This window comes from Dendronephthya gigantea, unplaced genomic scaffold (assembly GCF_004324835.1).
Source record: "Dendronephthya gigantea isolate DGI-Jeju-01 unplaced genomic scaffold, DenGig_1.0 000059F, whole genome shotgun sequence".
Taxonomy (NCBI): domain Eukaryota; kingdom Metazoa; phylum Cnidaria; class Anthozoa; order Malacalcyonacea; family Nephtheidae; genus Dendronephthya; species Dendronephthya gigantea.
In genome coordinates, this window is record NW_021163069.1 from 930,022 (window position 1) to 954,880 (window position 24,859).

At 36.7% G+C, this 24,859-nt stretch overlaps 1 protein-coding gene across 1 annotated transcript; it reads right to left on the reverse strand.

Moving 5' to 3' along the window:
• Positions 1–7,980: 7,980 nt before the first annotated feature.
• LOC114530092 (histone-lysine N-methyltransferase 2D-like) lies at positions 7,981–9,450 on the reverse strand. Its single transcript, XM_028551682.1, has 2 exons — positions 8,935–9,450; positions 7,981–8,641 (listed from the first exon to the last, which is right to left on the reverse strand). Exons 1-2 carry the CDS (start codon positions 9,355–9,357, stop codon positions 8,591–8,593), a joined length of 474 nt encoding a protein of 157 aa, XP_028407483.1. The 5' UTR covers positions 9,358–9,450; the 3' UTR covers positions 7,981–8,590.
• Positions 9,451–24,859: the final 15,409 nt, after the last annotated feature.

Consider the following 24,859-nt stretch of genomic DNA (forward strand, 5'->3'; position numbering starts at 1 on the left):
TGAGAGTATTTTTTAACTTTGGCTTACCCACCGTTAAAGCTAAATAACCGGCCCCAGAAATGACTCAATCACACCAAGGCTTGGCATAGAATGTCGCGAGTTTGTTCAGGAAGATCAAATGTGATGTTCGCGCTTAAAATGTATTAGATTGATTTATTAAACTCCCATAAATATTTTATGCGTGAAGTGTTTCAAATTCGTTCCGTTTAAAAAGTATTTGTAAAAGCCATTTCTAGATACCGGGAAAATTATGGCAAGAAGAAGGTGGACAGACGCACATAAGCTTTTTATGCCTGAACCGTGTCTGCTTAGAATGTTGTTGACGCAATGGGTCAAGAACAATCGACAATATTTTCAGTATAAGAATAAGTAAATATTGCATGTTTAGTATCGTTAATAGTTTGAGGAAGTGTTTAAGATCTATTAAATGATATTGAGCATTGACGGCTTCCGCGCTGTGTAAATATTTGTATACTTGACTGTGTAAATACATGAAAGGGGTAAAACGTTCTAAAAAATGCGGTCACGCGCCCAGCAATCGCCAGATTGTATAATTAATTATGATTCAAAGAAACTATAACATTTGTTTAAAGTCTTAAAATGCATGCATGCTTTGAAAGCTTTTAGTCTTAAAGAACATGTCGATTCCATCAAAGAAACTTTAGCTTCGTTCAAGTCTTAAATGCTTTAGTGCAAATTTATTGCATCCAATTTCAGTTTCACTGTTATAATCACCCGTATACACTACCATCAATTTTGGCGTATATAAGATTTTAAGACAATATTGATTTCAATACTCTCGGTCATTTTGCATAGGTACACCAAATTAGTAAAATAAATTAACTTGTGGGTACACCATATAAGTACCATCAAGCTAATTATATACTTACTTGCTGATTATAATTAGGTAATTACTTACGTGCATGGTGTACCCACAACTACAAGTTATTTTACTTATATTGACTTTTATTACCATTCCAGACTTTCTCCGACGCGCTCAAGTGACGTTCTAAGCTCATCCCAATCTGATGTGGAATTTGGACCCGCATTTGCTAGGCGGGTGAATGCGAAGAATCGACAAGATGAAATCAACGAGCAGACAGGCATTTCGCCAACAAAACAAGTCAAAACTGGTTGTTCACAGTTGAAGAACGATTGCTCTAGTGAATGCTGTATTGGTGGGAAATGTGTTGACCGCTCTCAATGTGAACCAGTGTACGCTGCCCGTGGTGGTAAGAGAGGTGGTGGTAGGACTAGTGGAGGCGGAGGAGGTGGAGGCGGAGATGGGAGCGGGGATTGGCCTATCTGGGCATGGATAATTTTTGGAGTAGCTTTGTTTCTGTCCTTGTGTGGTTGTTTGATAAAATGCTGCTGTTACTATATGAAATGAACGCTTATCTCAGAATGCTACCAGGAGGACTCATGATGGTCACCCATGCACGACCGCCGTGACTGGGAACGAAGCCTTTGTCTTTTTATATACTTATATATAAAAGCGCCCCTGAAGACATTTATAGAAGATGCGCTTTATAAGACTAAATTATTAAATAATATTATATATCAAATATATTCATACATTATAATACATACAACCTATTAACCGAATTTGAGGTCCGTACTAGAAAAAATCAGACCGAGGTCTTGACAGTACGGACCGAGCGATAGCGAGGTCTGTACATTAGAGACCGAGGTCTGATATTTTTTCAGTACGGACCGAACGTATTCGGTTAATAATGGATTTATTATATGGCATACAGTATTTAGTTTATTTATTTATACAATGCGCTGCAGCATTCTTGCTGGCTCTTTCGCAAACCAGTTGCCAAGCAAGCACTGAAGTGGCTCTGAAAACTTTGTTTTTTACCCGTTAAATAAGAATGATACAGTAATATAAACAAAAATCAAAGATGAATAAAAATGATATTCACATATACCAAATAATGCTCTTCTTCGTCCATTCTCCATCGATAATTTTCGTGTCAAAAATAAAAGTGCAAGCTTGTTTTTGTTCAAAAATATGAGAGTTGGACCGTTACTACGGAAACGGTCTAATACTGGCAGATTCCAGACCGGCAAAGAATCAATCAGCGCACGCCATTTTAGTCACGAGACCGCGTGCCATATAATAAAATCCAATACAACCAGGGGAAAGCGTTGCAGCGTCTTCAAACAACTTAGCATCAAATGTGGTATAACTCTCCTGACGAAGGCCCTCGTGCAGGCTCAGGTCGAAACGTCGAGAAGTGTTTTGTCTATTTTAGACAGTTGTTATACCACAGTTCATGCTACATTATAATACACTTCATACTCTTAGAGACGGAGACTTTCTGTGATGAAAATCTATTGATGAAAGTCTATTGGCATGTGAAATGCTTTGTATTCAGTCAGAAAATGATGCAACTCATTCCGTTTCTGAAAACAATGTGAGCCTGCGCTAATTTATGTGATTCGTCGCTGTCAATTCATGCACGAATCTAATATGATCCAAAATTTGATACAAACTAAAGCCTTGATCACTGAAAATCATTCGAGTGAGATGTTTGTTATTTCTAGATTTTAAAAGATCTGAGAAAGATCTTTACTAGATTTAAAAGACCTTGGTGATTTAATTGAGACCACAAAAAATAATAATATAATTTAGCGTCGTGCTTATGAAAAAATGTATTTTAAAAACTTCATATCGCCTAAGACGTGTTTTCAGTTTCAGTATAATTCTTATTTTTCTACGCTTCTTGCCAATTTAATTTCAGTCGATCCTCGACTTGAAAACTGCAGTAGAAACAGACGTCGAGAAATTAAAGTTGAATGAAAGGGTGAAAATCCAGTTAGCTTTCAGTCAAGTTTATGTTTTTGAAGAGCACGATGTAGGTAACATTATCTAACTTAAGCTTAGACCGATGAGACTATGTGCACACGGTAACGTTTTCGAAAACGCCAAAACGCCAATTTCAAAGGCAAAGCCAGCAATTTACAATGGAAGATTAAGCTAATGTAAAATATTGACCTAATTTTCCCGTGTGAACAAAACGTCAAAGCGATAATCTAGATAAAAACTATATTTTGAAAATTCAAGATTTAAAAAACGTTAGAAAACGACGCTCGTGTCGTCAGCTATATAAGAAAAGATTTTGTTCACAGAGTAAAACATTTAGAAAGATATTATAACAACACTATATTCACTTAGTCTGAAGATGCATGACTTATTCCGGCAGAGTTACAGCTATTATCCTTAAATCAACATGTGGTTTAACAGTTTTTCTTAAACAAATTAATGTTATTTTCTAATCCGGTTTTGGTCTGGAAAATGACTTGGAACTGTCATCAAGTAATTATGTATGTAAATTTACACGAATTATTTGGCCACCTGCAGTCAATTCCTTAGTGATGCTGTTCAATTTATCGATTGCTTTACTCTATGGTTTAGTATTACTGGCCAGTGCTAAGGAGTGTATTCCTGGTCAAAACTGTGATTTGAAATGCTGTACATCACCCAAAGGTGATGTGCTCTGTCGTGAGAGATGTTTAGGTTTATCATGTGAACTTGATAAACACTGTGACGGTGATTGTTGTGTAGATGCAACTTGTCGCAGTTGTCGTTTAAAAAGGTTTGTAAAATACAAGTTTAACAATAAACGCTTCCTCTTTGAGCATAGAGGTACATCTTGCAACACAACTCGTGTGAAGGTTTCAATCATTCCTCATTATCATCGCCGTTTCATTATAAATATATTAGATAGCTTGAATTTCACTGTCAGTGTCTGGCGAACTCTGACTCAGCATGGATTTTGCCGATAAATGCGAGGATGATTTTTATCATTGCTTTATTTGGTGTCCGTAAACGTTACTAAACTTTGTCAAAGCGTATAGAAAGTACAAGTCTTGAAGGACCCGGGTCCTAACAAGTTTTATAGTCGTGTTAGCTATATGCATCGCGAATAAAACCACACAAAGGTTTGTTGTCGATTTTTTTTATGATAATTAATCCCGGAAACTCTGCTTCAGAATGCCCTTTGAGCATAAAGTTGGGCTTCAGATGATCGTTTCTAATTGTATTCTGAAATCAGGCAACCAGATGATGGTCTTCATCAGCACAGTTGACAACTTAATATTATTGACCTCTCTACGCGTAGAGTAGTTGTTGGATTTATTTTGTTATGATTCGTCGCACTATTAATGCTGTTATTATAATAGGAAATTCTGGCAACTTTTCAAGCAGTTGATGAGTGGGAGTTAAAACATTCCGCGTATTTCCGCTTTGGTGTCGTTGTCGAAGGTTTTTCCCTGAAATTTGTCATTTTATGTGACCGTCGTGAAAGAAATTAGCTACCAATATTTGTTCGTCAAAAGTCGATCATTTATCATTCATCTCTTTTTGAGTATATTATTTTGACTTTATAATTCGAGATGGTTAAGCAGCATAATATAAATTGTTGCAACCAAACGGACAGAATCAAATTCGTTCTGCGCATCGGTTCTGCTCATAACAATGTGAGGAGCTGAAGTATTCTGATGTAAAAATTACCCAATTTAGCATGTTACGACTTTTTCTCAGCGTAAAATAAATTTTATATCCATTTGGAACTGTATGGCAAACCCTAAAAGGTGTTTGTAGAAAGAATATCATAGTTTATAAGCAGAGCAGCTTAATATGAAAACAAAGCCTTTGTTTACATAAATACGGACTTAAGGTAATTTCCCATTGCAATCGCTTTGCTCGCGCGGGCCTTTGTTTTCAGTTCAGGCCCGTCAGGCGGTCACGATCGCATGGTTAGATTTTCAACATGCAGTAATGCAGAATTTAAGGCTCTCACCCACTCATCGCGAAAACTCGCGAGTTGATTTTGCGTTGATCGTGTGCGGATGGTTTTCGGGTTGGTTGAGCTGTCTCGTTAGGTCGTTAGCTTAGCTGATAGCTCTCGTGTGCGGCGGACTTTAAACGACTTCGACTTTAATCACGTATACAACATTCGAGTTTTTTGTTACTTATAGCTGTTCACTAACTATAGCTTTCAGCCTTTTAGCAGTTTCAGGAAAGTGCTAAGATCCATAAAATTTAACAGCAAATAAAAAACATGACTTGTCATTCAACGGGGATGCATGGCGACCATTGCAAACGGAAATATTTATTAGGCAACCAGTATTGTTTTGTATAACTTACTTTTGTACAATTTCAGTCGATCCTCGACGCGTTTACACCCAGCACGCAACTTAGAAACTGCAGAAGAAACAAGGGAGGACAAATTAAAGTTAAATAAAAGAGCGAAATTAAAAGCAGAAGAAAAGACTTCACAGGAAGATGAACCGTCGGAGCCCTGGACAAGTACTTTTGTTGTCTTAGCATCTGTCGTAGGCGGTGTGTTAATTCCAGCAATTTTCCTTTGGCATGTTAAGATGTGATATGCCGTCAAGTGACTGTTATCAATTTAGCAGTTTCAATTTTACTGACACATGACACATGCACATGGTCCTTTCACTCATTCTGATTTTTAATGAATGTTGCTTTTTGAGCAACTTACCGTTGAAATGTATCAACAAGTTCATCCCATGCATGATATCCCATGTATTGTCTGTAGACTATAGGCTACGAGACGTTAAATCCGACTCAATTAAGTCTAGCATTTTTATGAGCTTCTATGCATCGATATTAAAACAAGTGATTTCGCATAATATATAACAATGAAAAGTTCACTGCAAGTATAATTAATCAGTATGGAATATGTTAGCAATTCTATACTAACCTGGTTTGGCACCTGTGCAAGCAACGATATCTTAGGTATGTTCTAGTAGCAAAGTATACGGTAATTTCTATCGGGACACCTTGTATATTTAAATACTTTTCATGTTTGTCGATATTTTCAATCCTCTTACAATTACAATATATTGTCGTGTTCATGGAAGCCTTGCATGCAAATCAAACTATATGGTTGCTGAAGCTTCTAGATATGCGGTATAACTAAATGATTGGTAAATAACAGGCTGCTAGTTAATATCATTTACATATAACATTTAATTTTAACAAAAATCATGCAGCACTTTGACTATAGGGGTATCAATTGACTGTCAAAAGACATGGCGTACGTATTAAAAAAAAAAAGTATTGTTTGTTCGATCGTTTGTTGCAACAAGCTTATCCCTTGCTGCATGATGTGAAGTTGCATATGAGAATATCTTGTATAACACAGAAACACAAAGAGCCTTACTTCTGAAAGCCAACTTGAATCCTGGCAACGTTGGCACAAAGGCATTCATCGTTAAGGCTGAGGGGGATATCGGCTTGATTGACAGAGGGGCCATGCATGCATGTTATTCATTTTGATATATTTAAGACATTCACCAAATCGTACATTTAAAATACATGCAATACACGTCTTATCGGCCGACTAAACGAGTATATTATTGAAACGGGTGGAATAACTGTATAAAAAGCGTTCAGCCTGATGCGATAACAAACAAATTAATATTTTGCATGTACAAACCTTGATATATATGGAGGGTTATATCAGTGTCAAGTGTTAGGCTTGAACATAGTTTTGTGTCCACTTCCATATGCATGTTATTTATTAGAATTGCATCCATGGCAGGCAAAGAATCAGCAAGCGGACTAGAAATAATTCTCTCTTGTCATCACGCAAAGAACAGTTAACTTTAACAACAAGATTAGTTTGTAGGTCGGCAGAATAAATTATGCTAAATTGATTAGTGTGCAATGGAACAGACAAAAAAATCCAAAACAAAGGTAAGAAAGCTGGGGTTTGTGTGACGATGTTTGACTAAATAAACCAATTAGGCCTTTTTTAGACTCGCATTTTAGTCGTGTGGAATGCAATTTAGCCAAGAAAAAAGTCTCATTATTACCTCTTTATCTACAGGGTGTCTCAAAAAACGAAAAATATTGAAATCACTCATTGTTAAGATTTGATTGCCTTGTTCACGAATTTTAGCCCGTGGGGATTTAATGCAACTTATAAAATGCTAAGCAAAAACAATTTGAAATTGTGAATATGATTAAATTTAAATTAGCCTTGTTATTGCTTCGAAAAAAAAATGCATGGTACAACAGACCGAAGAACAACGAGTGTTTATTGTGATGTTATCCCAAAAGAGTGCTTAGGCATTCATACTCTAACAATTACACTTTGTTATGGGTGATTTCAATAGTTTTCGGGTTTTTTTTAATCACCCTGTATTTACTGTCTTTATTGCTTTCAACGTGACCTCAAATGCGAGTTGGTTGTTTACGTCCGCCTTTTGGTCGCGTCGAATGCAACTCAAACAATAGGTAATAAGATGATAACGAGGTTTTTCATCTCATTATCTATTGTCTTAATTGCATTCGACGCGACCTAGGTTTAAGGTAGGCCTTTATACTAGTTATACCGTGTGTAAAGTACCCTCTATCGAAATATCATTCTTTTATTGTTAAAGGTATACTCCTCTTTGGGACACACTACAGGGTGTATAAAAAACTATCCCATGTACTCCCATAGCAAAAGATTGTAGCCCCCGTGGGAATTATTAATGGTTGCGTGCTTTTTGGATACATACTGTATAGCTATTTCTTTGTTTTCTTTGTCTTGGCCTTTTGTTTTACGGCTTTGCTTTCTTGATAGCACTAATGAACCAACTCTGGTTATAACACATTTAATATCCCAGCCACCCAGTGACCCAGATATTTTAAAAGAAAATTCAATTTGGAAAAGGGGCATTGAAAAATCATCCCAATAGTGAAATTTGATCAAACAAACAACTACGAGCAATCAAAATATCGTTTATAAAACAGTGTGATAGTAAAAATAAAGTAAAATGAGTTTACAAAGACATGAACACCGAACACAAAGACACTATATTGGTCACGAATTACATAATTTTCCAGTTTATAATATTTTTAAACAAACTTACAACTAGATTTAAAGCAACCTGAACATTACAAATTATTCAAATATCGAGAGATATTAATTTTATCCATCGTAATTACTATTATACACATTTTAATACGTTAAAAATAAAACAAAGAGTACGTATACTGATATTCCTCATCGAGAGAATAAAATTAGTTCATTAAGGTAACATCCATCCAGCTAATCTGCGTAGAAAATCAGCCAATCAGAAGCCAGATCCTTGACAAACCAGAATTGTATTTTACTTTATTTCAAATGACTCCGGCGATATTGTTTTTATACTGAAACATGTTTTGTCAAGGCGCCTTGTGACGTCATGATCTCAGATCGAAATTGTTAAATGCACATATTTTAACCAAGAATACTGAGTCTAAACATTTCTCTAGATGACTAAAAGGAAGCATATCTACACTAGAAATCCATTCAGAATTTGCGCTAACCAACGGTTCCTATAGCAACAGAAATGTCTCAAAATTGCGGCGAAATGCAGATTTTTTGGCGGCGATTTTAAAACATTTCTTTTGTTATAGAAACAGTTGCCAGGCACAAGTTCCGAATAGGTTTTGACTCTAGATATGATGCCGGACAACTTTTGTCCTCTAGCTAAATATTTCGACGATTAATTCCCCAGTTCAAAATGTTCATTTAACCATTTCATGAAACTGTATAGAGCCACCTTAAACGCATTCGAATTACACTTCTTTGAGAACAAAGTCCTTGGCCTCCAACAACCCTTCTCTCTCTATAGAAATAACATGGAATAATGAAAATTAATCAAAAAATGATTTGGTCTGATGCGCTTCTGACTGCTGGGATAACTCACTGCATATAAACATGTAACTCAGTCTTTAATCATTGCAGGGAAATATCATTTATATTACCTAAGTTTGACTAGTCTGGCACAAATAGTGCAACTCAAACTAATGCTTAAGACACAAGTCGAAAGAAACTCTTACTGCAACCTCAGTCAGTAGCATTCAGTGTGCTACTATAATTATAATACCTTACCCTCTGGTTTCTCATTCTGTGGTGGAAGCTCTGGCTCCTCATTCTGTGGTGGAAGCTCTGGTTCCTCATTCTGTGGTGGAAGCTCTGGTTCCTCATTCAGGGGTGGAAACTCTGGTTCCTCATTCTGCGGTGGAAGCTCTGATTCCTCATTCTGCGGTGGAAGCTCTGATTCCTCATTCTGTGGTGGAAGCTCTGGTTCCTCATTCTGTGGCGGAAGCTCTGGTTCCTCATTCTGTGGTGGAAGCTTTGGTTCCTCATTCTGGGGTGGAAGCTCTGGCTCCTCATTCTGTGGTAGACGCTCTGGCTCCACATTCTGTGGTGGAAGCTGACGTCTCGCATCTGGTGGTGGTGAAAATGTGAAACAGTACACGACACGTTCGTTTCCATTAATTGCGCCGAAAAGCAATTCTACATGAAAGTGAACAGTCTGCTGGCCTAAAAATGCACACATTGATAAAAGTTAACGAATCGCTTAAGTATGAAATCCAAATGGGCAAACTAACGTTATCAAACATGTCAGCCTTATCAGAAAGCTGATACAAGCAAACGACCATTTTAGCCGTGCCGTACCGATAAATTCAGTGTAGTGTAAACGGGGCTTAAGATGCATTTTTTATGCGATTCTAACTTTGTTTACATAAAAAGAGTCACTAATTTTTATCCGTGTCGAGAAACCGTGGAAGCACCAAATCCACGACGCGGACGTGAATTGATAAATAAACTGCCCTTGTTTCCGGAGTTTTCTGAGTGCCAAAGCGTCATGTTCGTTTATTCCGGCGATGATCGGCAAGACTTGAAATATTAAGTTCCAAATCATCAGCCTTGGTCAACAGTGGGCCACGCCATCCCAACAGCAGTAAAAACATGCATCTTAATTTATGCTGTAGCCTCAATGATTCAATTATTTATTCTGTTATATATTAAAGGAACCCATTATTTTAATTGGGCCAGGTAATTGAATATATATATATGTTATTGACTGAGCGAGAGGTCCGTACAGGAGGATACTGGTCGAGTTCAGTCTTTTTTCGCTTGTATGGACCGAGCCTTTAGGCGAGGTCCATACAAGCGAAAAAAGAACGAGATCAGTATCCTCCTGTACGGACCGAACAAGCTCAGTCAATAAACTATTTATTATATGACTAAAAACGATTAAAATTCCCAACTAAAAAATTCCCGCCGAACCTGGCCAGTCCGTACTGTTGGTTACCGACCGCTCAGGAACCAATCAGAATGCTTGATTTTAGTTGATGGACCGATGAACTATTCTAGTCATATAATAAAAGCGCGTTACTCACCCGCAAGAAAATGTGGGTTGTTGAACGAGACTACGAGTCGGGAATTTCCATCAATCGGAATGGAGAGTCTAAATGAGAAAAATGGTTAGTCGAGCTATAAAATATATCAAAATAGCTCAATATAATAAATCACGTATATGTTATCTCAGTAACCGTCCAGCTCTTGGTTCAGCCGTTAAATGACAGTCTCTGTTCAAGCATTTGTCCACTTAAAGATTTAACATAAACAAGACGCCTGTTCGTCCGGGGCCACTCCGGCGTGCCGTGCACGTGCCAGTCTTCAATATAAAGCTTCTGAACATAAACAATACAGTTCATATTCATTTAGATGCCTTATGAACCTAAATGTTCGATCGCGAAATTCAGAAGCACATCGTAATTTAAAAAGTATAGAAGTTCAATTGTTCAAAAATGTAAATAAACCGCATGATACATTCGCTTTGTCTTACCCTTTGCCTTTGGAATTCGCGCTTATATAGTTATATTAAATCTTCAATCCTGTACAAACTACGACGTGTCAACGCGCCAAACATGACCACATCATCTTGTTAGACGGCGAAATAGCAGCGATATTACTAAAATAGGACCAGAATCTACATGTATTAAATATATTCTTACCCCAATTCAATCTGAACTTAATCGAAAAGCATGAAAAGAACGGTTTATTTGTTCCTCTTGGAGCCGGGAATTGCCGTATCATGCGACCGAAATCGAATTGCGCATCGGAAAATTAGCCAAAGCTGTGCACCACAACTCTTGGGAGACAAGACTGGGACATAGATAAATCCAATCACATACACATTTCAAATACTAGAATGTTTCGCGCCATTTCAGACTTGCGACGACGAAAATAATAAAAAAAAATAAAAAAAACAAACAAAACAAAACCGAGGCGAATTTTCAACTCCGTCGCCGGCGCCGGAGTAATTAATCCTTTAACATAAATAAACACAACAAACTACGTTAAAGATAACATCAATAGAGGCTGTACACACAACAAACTATGTTCTTTATATATACGGTATTGTTCTTACGTCTTTTATTAACAAAATCCTATATAATATTGATTGACTGCGGTGTTATAAGCTAGGATTAGCGGATTGGGAATTTAGGGGAATCCCCTAATTCACAATTCACTCTTATAAGAATAGCAACCCGATCGCGATTCCTGAAATTAATCGAATGAATTATTGAATTTTGTTGTTTTCCCATAACCTATCACTATTTGCTGACCGTTGTGACAGTACTCAAATATGGTTACAACTGCGCCATCGATATCGCGCGTGGATGACTGAGTTACTAACGTTATATTAAGATAAACAGTTAGTCAAATAACTGAAAGACTATGAGTGACAGGTAAAAAACGTATACGTTTGACTTTGATCGCACTGTGGTTATTACTCTCTTCATAAAAATCGTAATCGACTCTGTGCAAATATGTGCTATGTGTTTTTGTTATTGTTAATCTTATGGCTACATGTGTCATATGACATAAATAATACGTACTGAAGACTGTATAGTTCAATCAGTTTCTATAAAAGTTGTTTTCTACTTAATTAAAACCTATCGTAGCGAAATGTCCCATAGCCAGTATTGTTATACTTTCTATTAGGTATTCCAACAAGCATGTTGGGGAGACTGGCCGGATTAGGAAGGCAATATTGCCGATAGCTTGATGTAATAACATGGCACAGTAGCATTATAAGGCCACTTGTACGAGTGAAAAAAGCTTCGACTGATATAAGCCACAAACTACTCCCATAGAACGGTACAAATTGCTCGCAAGCCGCGGCAAAATTGCCTCAGCCTCAGGTGTAAATGTCGCGAACTTACTCTATATTATATTCATATATATTTAAGTCGCTCGGAACTTATTCAAGCCGCGGCTTAATCCTTTTTATAACCTACCTTATTTCCACTCTAGGCTGGTATTGATTCATGGCGTAGTATAGAATGGCGTGATTTAATTCTTACAGCGTTTAAGTTTTCCACACGCGTAGAAGACAAGGTATAGAGGTGGATTTTTACAATTTGTTTCAAATTCAAGTAGGCGGTGTAGAGCTCTCTCATTCGTTCGTTAAAAAGCGCACGAGGAATTATATGTATATATATATATATATATATATATATATATATATATATATGTATATATATATATATATATATATATATATATATATATATCCAAAGAATTGACTGTTACAAAGAGTTCACAGAACTTGACAATGGTTGAAGAGCGCTCAATACCATTACCGGCAGAGCGAAGATACTACTGAGTTTCACGCTATAAAGCGATCGTCAGGCTAATGACAGGTCTAGTTGCTATTCTCTATATTTACATCGTGATATAAGGTATCGGGTTACGTGTCTACATGGAGTGAAAAGTTCAGAGCGTTTGTTCAGCAGAGATTTAGTTTTGCGTTTCATAATGTATAACTTCTCTTCAAGGCAGAGGTTACATCTTCTTGAGCCGGCTTTGTAGGCTGGGACGGTTTTCAGGAGGGACCATGTTATAGAGAATGCTTTCTTAGCTTCCTTCAGCTTCCATATCTATTTTGACAGCTCCGTCTCCTTCACGTATTTCTTGTTCGCGAAAGATTTTGCGTGGTTTCGGTAGCGCGTTTTAAAATCGTCCGCAGTGACTCCGATGTACCTCGCTGGTGGATCGTTGTTGCACGTGGACACTTCGGCTTGATACAGCCGGCTAGACCTGTCATTAGCCTGACGATCGCTTTATAACGTGAAACTCAGAGTAGCTAAGCTAGTCTTTCAATAAATAAATATTAATATAATAATATATTTATTATTATATAAATAATATATATAATATATATATATAAATATATATAATATATATATATATATATTATAATATATATATTATTATAATATATATATATAAAATAATATAGTTTAAATCGCGAATCGCGCGCGTGGCTCGTGGACGCCTCTGACCGTGGTTTCGTTTGAGGCAGGCTAAAGTAAACAAGACAGCGTTAACTCTGTTCGTTGTGGATGGCGCTGTAGCCGTAGGGCCGATATAAAGGGCCATTTTGCATGTGGTATCCCCACAAGTCAAGTGTGTACTCAATAGTCTAATAAATTCCTTTCCCCAAAAGTTCGTGTGTCATCAATCATCACATTCCTGTCCCCACAAGTCATGTTTGTAGTCAATAGTCTTATCATATTCCTATCCCCACAAGTTCAGTGTGTAATGATATTCCTTTATGCAAAGCCTTTACATGTAGAGGGCTAAGTTTATATATAGTTATATACTAGTTGCCATATTCTTTGCAATACGAATTACGCGAATTTGTTCAACGTACAACGCACACTAAACAGATTTTTCACATGTAACAAAATATATCGTTTTATGATATATTTGCCTATATAGCGACATAATGAACACTCCGAATCTGTGAATATCCGCAGACAAAAAATACAGTATAAATCAAATTGTGAATATTCAAGAAAACCATATAAATAACATATATACCTGTTTTCCATAATCACTATAATTTATAACGTTTTGAACAACGAGAAAATGTTTAGAAATGAACTAATTTCCACAACTTTTTAACCGTGTGCACTGTTCCACTGCCACTGGCTTAGACTGACTGTTGATTATGGTGCATGTTTTGTTCCACGGAAATTACGCTTGGCTATTGGCTAACCCAGCCGTGCATACATTATCTTTTTATTCTGTTCCACGGAAATTACGCTTGGCTATTGGCTAATCCAGGCAATTACATCTGTACATGCAAATTGACTAGGGTATAAAGATAAAAGAATTTCTAGATCAGCCACTGTCAACTTAGTAATAACAAGACCTGGCAATGTTTATAAAACCCTGTTCAAACCGTCATAGGCAAAATAAGGTATAGATATAAGTAGAAATAAAATAAGTTAAATCTCGTGTGTCAAACAGAAAAGTATATTTTGGTCAAACCGGCATTTATATAATGACATTAAATTTGAATGAATTGAATTCGCATGAGAATCGCTCACATTTAGTAATATTAATGGTGACCCTACCTTATTTCAAATCTAATAGCCTGGCAATGACTCATGGCGTAATACGATGATTTTGTATCCGCTGAAATGTCCTTACACTTCAATGTAATTGTACGTTTGCACTGCTGGTAGTCTGAACATCTGAGACAAGACGAATATAAAATGAGTTGTGAACTTGCACGCAAGGCGTACGTATCCAGTTCTTCATGCTCTTTCTATTTGTCACTTGCATGAAGCTGCACCTCTGTGCTTCAGTTGTCATGCGAGGATATACATAATTATGTGGGAGTATGCATATGTCGGATTTTACCTATGCAAGGGTATACATATGTGGGAGTGTACATATGCGAAGTTATATATATGTGAGGTATACATATATACTATGCATATGTGGGAGTTACATATGAGTGCATGGGTACACATATGTGGGAGTTTATCACACAACTATATAAGCACTATATCTGCTCAGACGAACTAGTAGTATTGTGTGTTTGGTAGATGCCTGCACTGTTTGTTTATATATATGTATATTGGTTTTATATTGGTTTATATCTTGGAAATACATATAGCTACTGCCAAACTGCATTATATGTACACATCATACGGCATATGTTACATTCTATGAAATGCTTGATGAATTAGCCGAGAGGATAAGTGGATTTTTTGTTTTATATTTCTCTGACTGCGTGGCCCATTTTACACGTTTTACTTTTCAGCCGAAACACTCATAGCAGGAGTACACTGGTTACAACGTGTACATTTTCATCTCTAAGTTCCTGTCCACAAGAACGACGTTAACTTATCAAACTTGTGAAAAATGTGATCCCTGCATGTGAATTGTAAAATAACACTAGTCAAGAGCATTTGCTTATGTATTTATCAACAACTGTTGGTAAACTCTCGATATCGTAGATGTACGTATAGTCTACAAGACTCAGCGCTGTTAAAAATTAGGTAAATTTCGGAACATTACACAGTGCACAGTGCTCGGTGCATTACACAGTGCTCGGTGCTCGGCGTTGTATTGGTAGTCTTAACAGTAATTAAATTAGGTACGGGTGCCAATTATAGCTGTACCGTTCCCATAAATTGGCTGTAGTTTAAACTGGGCCTGAGTTGTTTAATTAAGATCTCGCGAGGCTGTTAGCTTAGCAAGTTATTCTTGTTTGCGGATAGTTTTCGTGAGGAATTCTCCTATATAGAAATACCCACTGCCAAACTGCATTATATGTACACATCATACGGCATATGTTACATTCTATGAAATGTTTGAAGAATTAGCGGAGAGAATAAGTGGATTTTTTGTTTTATATTTCTCTGACTGCGTGGCCCATTTTACACGTTTCCTTTTCAGCCGATACAGTCATAGCAGGAGTTAAGTTCCTGCATGTCCACAAGAACGACGTTAACTTATCAAACTTGTGAAAAATGTGATCCCTGCATGTGAATTGTAAAATAACACTAGTCAAGAACATTTGCTTATGTATTTATCAACAACTCTACAAGACTCAGCGCCGTTAAAAATTAGGTAAATTTCGAAACATAGGAGTTAAGGCGCCCGCTTCCACCTTCGCCTGCGATAAACGTTTTGATGGTTTGGGGAAATGAGTGTGAGCATTAGATTGAAAACCGTTTATTCACAAACAAATTACTATACAGACTACAGTCCACATATTTTGTATACAAACCTCAACACGAAGAATGATATTCATGCGAAGTCTGGACTTTTTCTTTATCGTGGTTTTGTGCCTATTTCCATGTTGTTGATCCTTTCGATTTTGAACTTCAGCTGGCGAAAAGCATCGAGATTCGAGCAACATTTTACAACTTTCGTTTTGTTTTGATGGGAGAAGCATTTATTTAACAAATGCGGAATTCGAGTGTTCATACAATTTTAATCATGCATAACTTTCACTATTTTTGGGGGGGGGGTTGTAACTTTCACTATTGGGGGGGGGATTGTCTTGAATAACCTATAGACAAAGAAATTCCCGACGTATAGGATTTTAAATTAGTTCCCTTGAACACTCTAAAAGCGCTAATTAAAAGGATTATGCTGCAATTTTTCAGATGTCGTGGGCGACACTTGAACAATTCGTATACATCACCTGCATTATCGCTACTCTGCACCCATATAGACTCTTATTCTGTCGTACCACTGATACAAGTATACAGTCGTTAATGACAATATATAGCATCGATATTATATGTCACTTTCATTATGTCGTAACTGAGCTGTTTCCTCAAGTGTGTCGTATTCTGCGGAAGCTGCAAAATGATAGCTATGTTAGCATTCTGATATCCATTATTAACGCTCTGATTCAATCTTACTTTCATTACTGCTCACTCACCCCTTTGGGGAGTTTGCAGTAAAACACCGAGAGGTTTACAGAAATTGCAACAAGTGTCCTAGTCTAATTCTTCTTCACCCTTGCATGCTTTACGGCGGGGTATTTTAATACAATTTACTACCATACCTGAACAACAATACTCCTGGTAGGAGCACCACAAATGGAATCCTGAATAGTCCCTGCCACTCCATAATTGATCAAAGCATCTGACCACGCTCGAGAACCATAAACTAGTTTGGAAAAACCCCCAAATAATTTTCAGCATTTCAATCAGAGGGTGACAAATCACAGAATAACAACTTATAAGGCTATTTGATTACACTGGATAGCTCTATACTCTAAACTTTTATTTCCTATAGGTGAATTCAGTAAGAATCATCTCTTATTGACTCGTCTGAATTCAATTCACGGCCGAGCGGCTGGCGAAGGGCGTAGAACAAAAACACACTGATAACCTCGCATGATCATGAGAAGTACGAGGAATTTATGCATGACAAAAGTTCCCCTCTATACACTAGCTCCTCGCAGACAAACACTGTGTCGTACATTTTCATACAGTCAATTGCAGTCACACAACATTACGTAAATCGATTTGAATTAATTTAGAGAACATCAGCCTGTAGCTGAATTAATTTACAATATACGTTTACAAAGGGTATACGTATAATTATATACTGGGTATAATTATACATAGTTGATATTATATATTTTTTAAAAGTACAATAGAATATGTAATACTGCTGTTCGTTATAAATCAAACTTGTAGCAACTCTCTTCCCCTTAAGTCTAAGAAATATTATGGAAATATATGTCACGCCAAGCTCTGTTTGATTGATCAATCTATAGTGTAAAGTCTGGTTTCTACTTGGCTGCTATACAGAGCTATAGTTGCTATCATAGTAAAATAGTCTAAATTTATCTTCATTTGCCTACTGATGCTTAGTGTAGCTATAGTTTTTGCATGTAAAATGTAAATACGTCTTTAGTGCCAATAGTGATCGCAGTGAATCAGATATTGACACTGTATTACATCTGCTACACGGCCTTGTAGCGACTAGGGAGCGACGACGTACAACCAGGCTGGGGTAGTTAAAGTCAATGTTTTGGGGGGGAGGAGGGGGCAGACAAACGACGCAAGTTAAAAAGTCTGCGTTAATGGTTATCAGTGACAGTTTTTCAATCATGAATACCAAAACCATACCATGACGTCCCTCATTCTGTTGGGGAAGCTGGCGTCTTGCTTCTGTGTGTCGTTGTGAAATTGTGAAAAAGGCCAATACGACTTCCTCGTTTGCATTAGTTTGGCCGGAAAGAGATCCTGAATAGACGTGAACGGTCAGACGAGCTATGGAAATAAAATGTAACATCAGCAAATATATCTTTTTCATGTACATGATTATGTACGTATATATATAAGGTAAACCAATATTTTTTAGCGCGGTAAAAACAAGACGCGGAATGTGTGCATGTGAATGCATGGACATAGAAATATTAAGGAAGGAGTCGAGTGTTGGTTTTATGAGTCGGTCTATGCTTTAATCTTTATTATGCATGCCACTCTTCATTCCACTCTGAGTGGGCATATTGAACATAGTTAAAATGTTTAAACCTAAGACGTGCGTGTGCTCATGAAAAAATTGAAATCGTTAATCGTTATAAATATAGACTTTAAACTCACTGAAAAACTAATGATAGAAAAAATGGCTGAATGTATAGTTTCCTCAATTGAGTTAAGATACCCCGGTTCAGGTTGACTACAATTTTGTTAAATCATGAACATTTTACATAAAACTCGTGATATTAGGCAGTGATAAAGTCAATCCTTCCTTGCGGTGTGTGTTTCACGTTCCTTTTAATAACTGACCAACTGCATACATGCATTAACGGCCGTTCAGGCACTAAACTTTATATAATGCAAAGCATGCAGGATTAACTGTTTGGTTATAAATCGACCTGTCTCAGACGTCGTACTTAGCTTTTCATGCACATTTATAAATAAATCTATAAGCAAAGACTCATTAAACATCAGGTTCGGCAAAAGTTCGACGCCTGAAACAAATCACCGCCTAATATCATGAGTTTTATGTAAAACATTTATGATTTAACAAGATTGTTAAACATTTTAAAATATCTATAATCAAACATAAAATTCGTTTCGCGCCAAACTTAAGGTCACAAACATTAGAATATTGCCGTAAAAATCTTTAGTTTACTGGAAAAGGTTTGTGAAGGGAAACTGAGTTGGGAAAAGGAAAGAAGCATAAATAGAAATTCGTTTAACAAAAGTATAAGACCACCCTGACCAGGACCAGAGTATTTCTAAACGCTCTCTAAAAAGACAAAGTTACAAGACGTACTTTTTAAAGTCTATACTTCTACACACAAATGTGTGTTTTGTTTCCTTTCAAGAATATAATAATGTTATCTTTCATCCATACCAAAAAAAAGCTCGATTATCAAGTTCAATTAAAAATGTTTGACAATGATTCCAATATATTAACTAACATTGAATGTAAAGAATTTATAAAATATTTAGGTGTCGTATTAGATAGTAATCTCACATGGAGATATCATGTTGATAATATTGCATCTAAAATAAGTAAAACAATTGGCATAATTACAAGGCTTAGATATTTTGTACCTCTGTCTACTTTACAAAACATTTATCGATGTTTTTTTACCTTATATAACATATGGTATAGCTGTTTGGGGTCAAGCGCCAAAAAAATATTTGAACAAGATACTTATTCTCCAAAAACGAGCTTTACGTCTAATGAATTTTAAAACAAACAAGGAACATGCTATTCCACTTTTTATTCACTCCAATATACTTCCTTTAAATATGCTTTACTTTAAAACTATTTGTAATCTAATGTACGATGTTACAAATAGTTTTTGTCCAACTTCAATCTCTGATTGTTTTATCCAATCAAAAGAAGTCCATACTTATAACACTAGATATTGTGTATCCAATAATCTTTATATTGAATACTCAAAACTAACTATAACAACCACATCCTTTGTAAAATCAGGGGTAAAAATTTGGAATAGTATTCCCACTGATGTTCGAGAGATGGGGAGAAAAAATTTCAATTTGAAAATTCAGAAAAGTCTTTTAACTATGTTTGAGATTGAGGATGACTATGTTGATGTACCCACATTAATTCAATATATGAGTAAGCTTTGAAAACAGTGCTTTCAGGGAAATAAACAGGAAATGAATGCTTCCTTATAACAATGATATTTTTATGCTGTCAGTATATTGGGCCACTTTGTAAAGTAGATAAGGAATACTCTAATTTCTTATTTAAACACTGAGCACATCTTACCTAATTTCGTTTCACTATCTGCCCCGATTAGCTTTGCTATTAGCGGATAGTATTATATTAAGAGCTTATATTAAGATAGAAATTCAATGTCCTGGCTACCCAAACCGGCCATTGCATGGTATTACGACACCAAACTGATTTTGTCTTGAACAACTAGTCGTTGTTTACCACGAAATATTTACGACTTTTTACCCCTGTGCGTTGTTTCAGTATTAGAATGTGAACAATTTATGAAACAGTGTCACAAGGATACGAGGCAGTTTTAAGGCGTGTCTTTCAAACTTAAAATTCCGATCAATAAGAGGAACAATCTAGATTTTAAAGTTGTTTATATAAAGCCTGACTAAGATCGTCAGCATATTAAATATGCATGTCATTTGCAAAACGTTTTTGTAAAAGCATTTTAATTTATAAACGTCATACAGCATAAAATGCGGATAAACGACTTAAGCAACTGGAAAACGGATGGGGCGTTTGCTATAAAAATTATTGAAACTTCGAGTATTATTTTGTAATGTGAACAACTTATACACAATAATTTTCTTGTATGATTGCATGGCGACTTTAGTAATTATAATAACTTGTAGGTACACCACGTAAGTATTAAATACTGCAAAGCTTTCGGTCCGTTAACCCGGACCTTCATCAGTGCAATTGAAAATAATTAAAAAAATAACTTATACACAATTGCGCATTGATGTAAAAACTTATATATAGTAGAACTGATTGTTGCAATAGCAAATGTGTAATATGTAATTATCAAAGTCTGCCGGGGAAAAGAAAGTCATAATAATTATTTGTCAGTCAGTAAGTAAGTAAAACGCAAGATCAAAAAATTCACGCTCTTTTTACATGAAGACAAGGGATAGTTAAAGAAGAAGGTTACCTACCTAAAAAAATACAATGCATGAAGAATCAAAATAAACTTAATGCACAGCGAGATACATGGCGCATTACGAGCTTACTAGCAGTTTTAATGAATAACAATAAGAACACGGAGAAGTGCTTTGACAATGGCATATGGTAAAACGCGGACTGGACTGGACTTGTAAAACACGGACTGGACTAAATTAGTAAAACACGGACTGGACTAAATTAGTAAAACACGGACTGGACTAAATTAGTAAAACACGGACTGGACTAAATTAGTAAAACGCGGACTGGACTAAATTAGTAAAACGCGGACTGGACTAAATTAGTAAAACACGGACTGGACTAAATTAGTAAAACGCGGACTGGACTAAATCAGTAAAACACGGACTGGACTAAATTAGTAAAACGCGGACTGGAAACATTCCGGGCGTAAAAATCGAGCAATTCTTTCAGAATCTACGCAATTTATCATCTTATTTTATGAATTACGAGCATTCAATTCAACACAAATATAATTTGGAAGGTTTATTCCATTAATAGAGCTAAGAGGTTAGGAAGAAACGACGGTGTGTTGTTTATGTCGATAGCAAGTCGATACCTGGTATTCTCCATATACAGTACATAAATGATATATACAGAACGGACATTTTGTGCAGTAATCAATCATTTTACCGGTACAGTATTGATTATAAGTATATTGTTTTGTATCGATTTACGCGTCGAAGTATGATTATGTCTATGATGTGGATATTAACTATTATGTGTATGATGTGGATATTAACTATTATGTCTATGATGTGGATACTTCGACGCGTAAATCGATACAAAACAATATACTTATAATCAATACTGTATACCGGCAAAATGATTTGATTACTGCACAAAATGTCCGGTTCTCTATAATATCATTTATGTACTGTATATAGAAGATACCAGGTATCGACTTGCTATTGACATAAACAACACACCGTCGTTTCTTCCTAACCTCTTAGCTCTATTAATGGAATAAACCTTCCAAATTATATTTGTGTTGAATTGAATGCTCGTAATTCATAACATAAGATGATAAATTGCGTAGATTCTGAAAGAATTGCTCGATTTTTACGCCCGGAATGTTTCCAGTCCGCGTTTTACTAATTTAGTCCAGTCCGTGTTTTACTAATTTAGTCCAGTCCGCGTTTTACTAATTTAGTCCAGTCCGCGTTTTACTAATTTAGTCCAGTCCGTGTTTTACTAATTTAGTCCAGTCCGTGTTTTACTAATTTAGTCCAGTCCGTGTTTTACAAGTCCAGTCCAGTCCGCGTTTTACCATATGCCAGCAAGAAGAATCTGGGTAATGCGAATAATCAATACAACAAATCACAAATGAGAATATGAATAGGCTCGAAATTCTAAATCGATTTGACGGGCGACGGGCGAATGCAAATATATGCTAATAACAGCAGCCTCAAAGCCTAGGTAAAATATATAAGCTAACAATAACATAGTTAAATTATCGGACCATTGTTTATATGAGCTTATAGTATTATCAGAGTATAGTTTACATAAACATCAACATTGGATAATTTACCTTATAACAGTACACTTCTCAATTCGTCGAACACATGCGAGTATATTTAATACGAAAACATCAATCTCTCGACATGTTATTTAATAGTGTCATGAATATAGCGCCCGCATAACTGCTCTATACCGGTTTTTCTTTTGAATTCCCTTACAAAGAACGATACATTCGACTGCAAAACACGGGCTCTGATCGGTCGTGATCGGTGATATCACTCACGGTCAAATATAAATGCATAATATAAATACATAAGAGATGCCTGCGGAGGAGGCTAGTCTCTGACTCTGATCGCTTGATCGAATTAAACAGCCAATAAGAAATGAAGGTCAGACCAACCTCCAAAACGATCACACTTTGTGTCGCCATGGAAACTATCGATCTGACCAATCAGATTGATGAAAAACGCCCATAACCAACCTCTAAAACGATCACACCACACCTCCAAAACGATCACCATTTTTGTCTCCTTGGAAACCACCGAGTGGGCCAATCAGATTGACCAGAAACGATCAGGCCAAACCTCCAGAACGATCACGATTGTGCAGTTTGAAATTTGAATTCAGAGCGGGGATATCAAGAGAGATCAGTGTTAATTTAATTCATTCGGCCAGAAAATTAATTATGCCGTTGCAAATTTACAACTGGACTGCGTTCGGAAAAATAAATATTATTTCACTTTCATTGAATTAAATTAGTGCGGAATTTTTACGTTAGTCGCGTGATTGGTGTGACTACCCCTAGATCCGCCCCTGAATTTGTTCAACGCGCAACGCACATGCACTACACATTTTTCTCGGGTAACAAAATATATCGTTTGATATATGAGCCTATAGCTATATGCGAGATAATAGACAATCTGTGCAGACAAAAAGTACGGCATCATGCATTGTCGGTATAGATCAAATTGTGCAACGCTCATGCACTGAGACTATATCCATAAAAATTATTCAAGAAATCCATATAAATAACACTATACCTGTTTTTCATACTATAACTGCTTTCGTCTTGAATAAAGAGACCTTATCATGAAATGATCTAATTTTCACAATATCTTAACCGTGGCATGAGCACCAGCTGCTCAGGCTGACTGTTGATTATTGGTCGGTGGCTACTACTACAGTATTTACAGCAAGTCTGTTAGGCATTTGGTCATATTTACACTTGTATTGTGAGTAAGCCAATTAAACCATTTCAATTTCATAACATACCAGACACCACTATCCGTAGACTTGCTACAAGTCGACTCTTTAAACCCACACGCGAGCTTGAGCGACCGAGCGTAGCGAGGTCGCGAAAGCGAGGGAAGGGAACGCGCGGAAGAGTCGACTTGTCAAACTTGCAATGTTTCTATTTGGGTCTTCGCGCCAAAACGGTCATATTACTATGACAATGTGTTCAATCAATTTCCTAATAAGTGCTCGAAAGCGTATGGTGCTATCTGTGTTAACTCAAATGCAAGGTTTTTCCTAGCTCCTGTGGGCGCTGAAACGAAGACATCTCTGTTTGAAAGATATGCCTGAACAGTGGTTTGCTGATACTCTTTCAGTTCCGAGTAACCAACAGACTTCTTTGCTTTGTCAATCGCTTCCATAATGGAAGCCATATCAAAGTATTTTCTAATCAAGTGAAATTGGACACCAATATCGACACCTTGGTGGACATTTTTATTCACGCTCAATAGTCGTAATGATAATTATAATAATTAATTCAGCGACCTGATTTTGGGTCGCCAAAAATGGCGCGAAGCAAGTTTGACAAGTCGACTCTTCCGCGCGTCCCCTTCCCTCGCTTTCGCGACTTCGGTACGCTCGGTCGCTCAAGCTCGCGTGTGGGTTTAAAGAGTCGGCTTGTAGCAAGTCTACACTATCCGCAGAGGTATACACTAGTGAGTTTCGGCAATACATTAGCCAGAGAAACAACAACGTCGTCCTTATCAACAATGGCACCATACTTTATGAACAAAAGAAAATTAAATTACGTGGCATTTTTAAAGTTGCACACTCACTTCCTGAAGCGGCATAGTGACTTACACCAACGCTGCAATTATTGTGTTCGATGTTGTTTGGAGTGTTAGAAACAATTTTACTGATCGAACATCTTTATAAAAAATAATAACTGTTTCAGAGAAAGAGGAAACTTGTAGAGGCAAATCAAGTCGATACTAACTCGTATTTTCTTCCAATACTACAATTTTAGGTGAATATAATTATTTGCTGTCGCAGTTGCAGTTGCTGTTGCGGTTGCCGTTGTATTTCCCAAACTCACTATACTACCTGCTGTAACACCGCGGCAATGTTTATTTGCTGAGCTAAAGACCTCGCGTGGCTGTTAGCTTAGCAAGTTACTCTCCGGCATGTGCGGATAGTTTTTCGTGAGGAATTCGCCTCGAGAGGCAAATTTCTCGCGTGTGCGGATGGATTTCGGGCTGCATGAGCTATTGTCGAAACTCTAATAGCCCCGTCAGTATATTTATGGTTGAGTGGAACAATGAGATTTGTTAATGGTTTTTACAATTCTCGACTGG

Bases quoted from the DNA above. Each gene is read 5' to 3' on its own strand.
- LOC114530092 (XM_028551682.1), bottom strand. From the start codon at position 9,357: ATGTGTGCATTTTTAGGCCAGCAGACTGTTCACTTTCATGTAGAATTG. The intron at 8,642-8,934 runs CTTCCACCACAG...GTTATTTCTATA, and splicing joins CACAGAATGAGGAGCCAGAG to GAGAGAGAAGGGTTGTTGGA.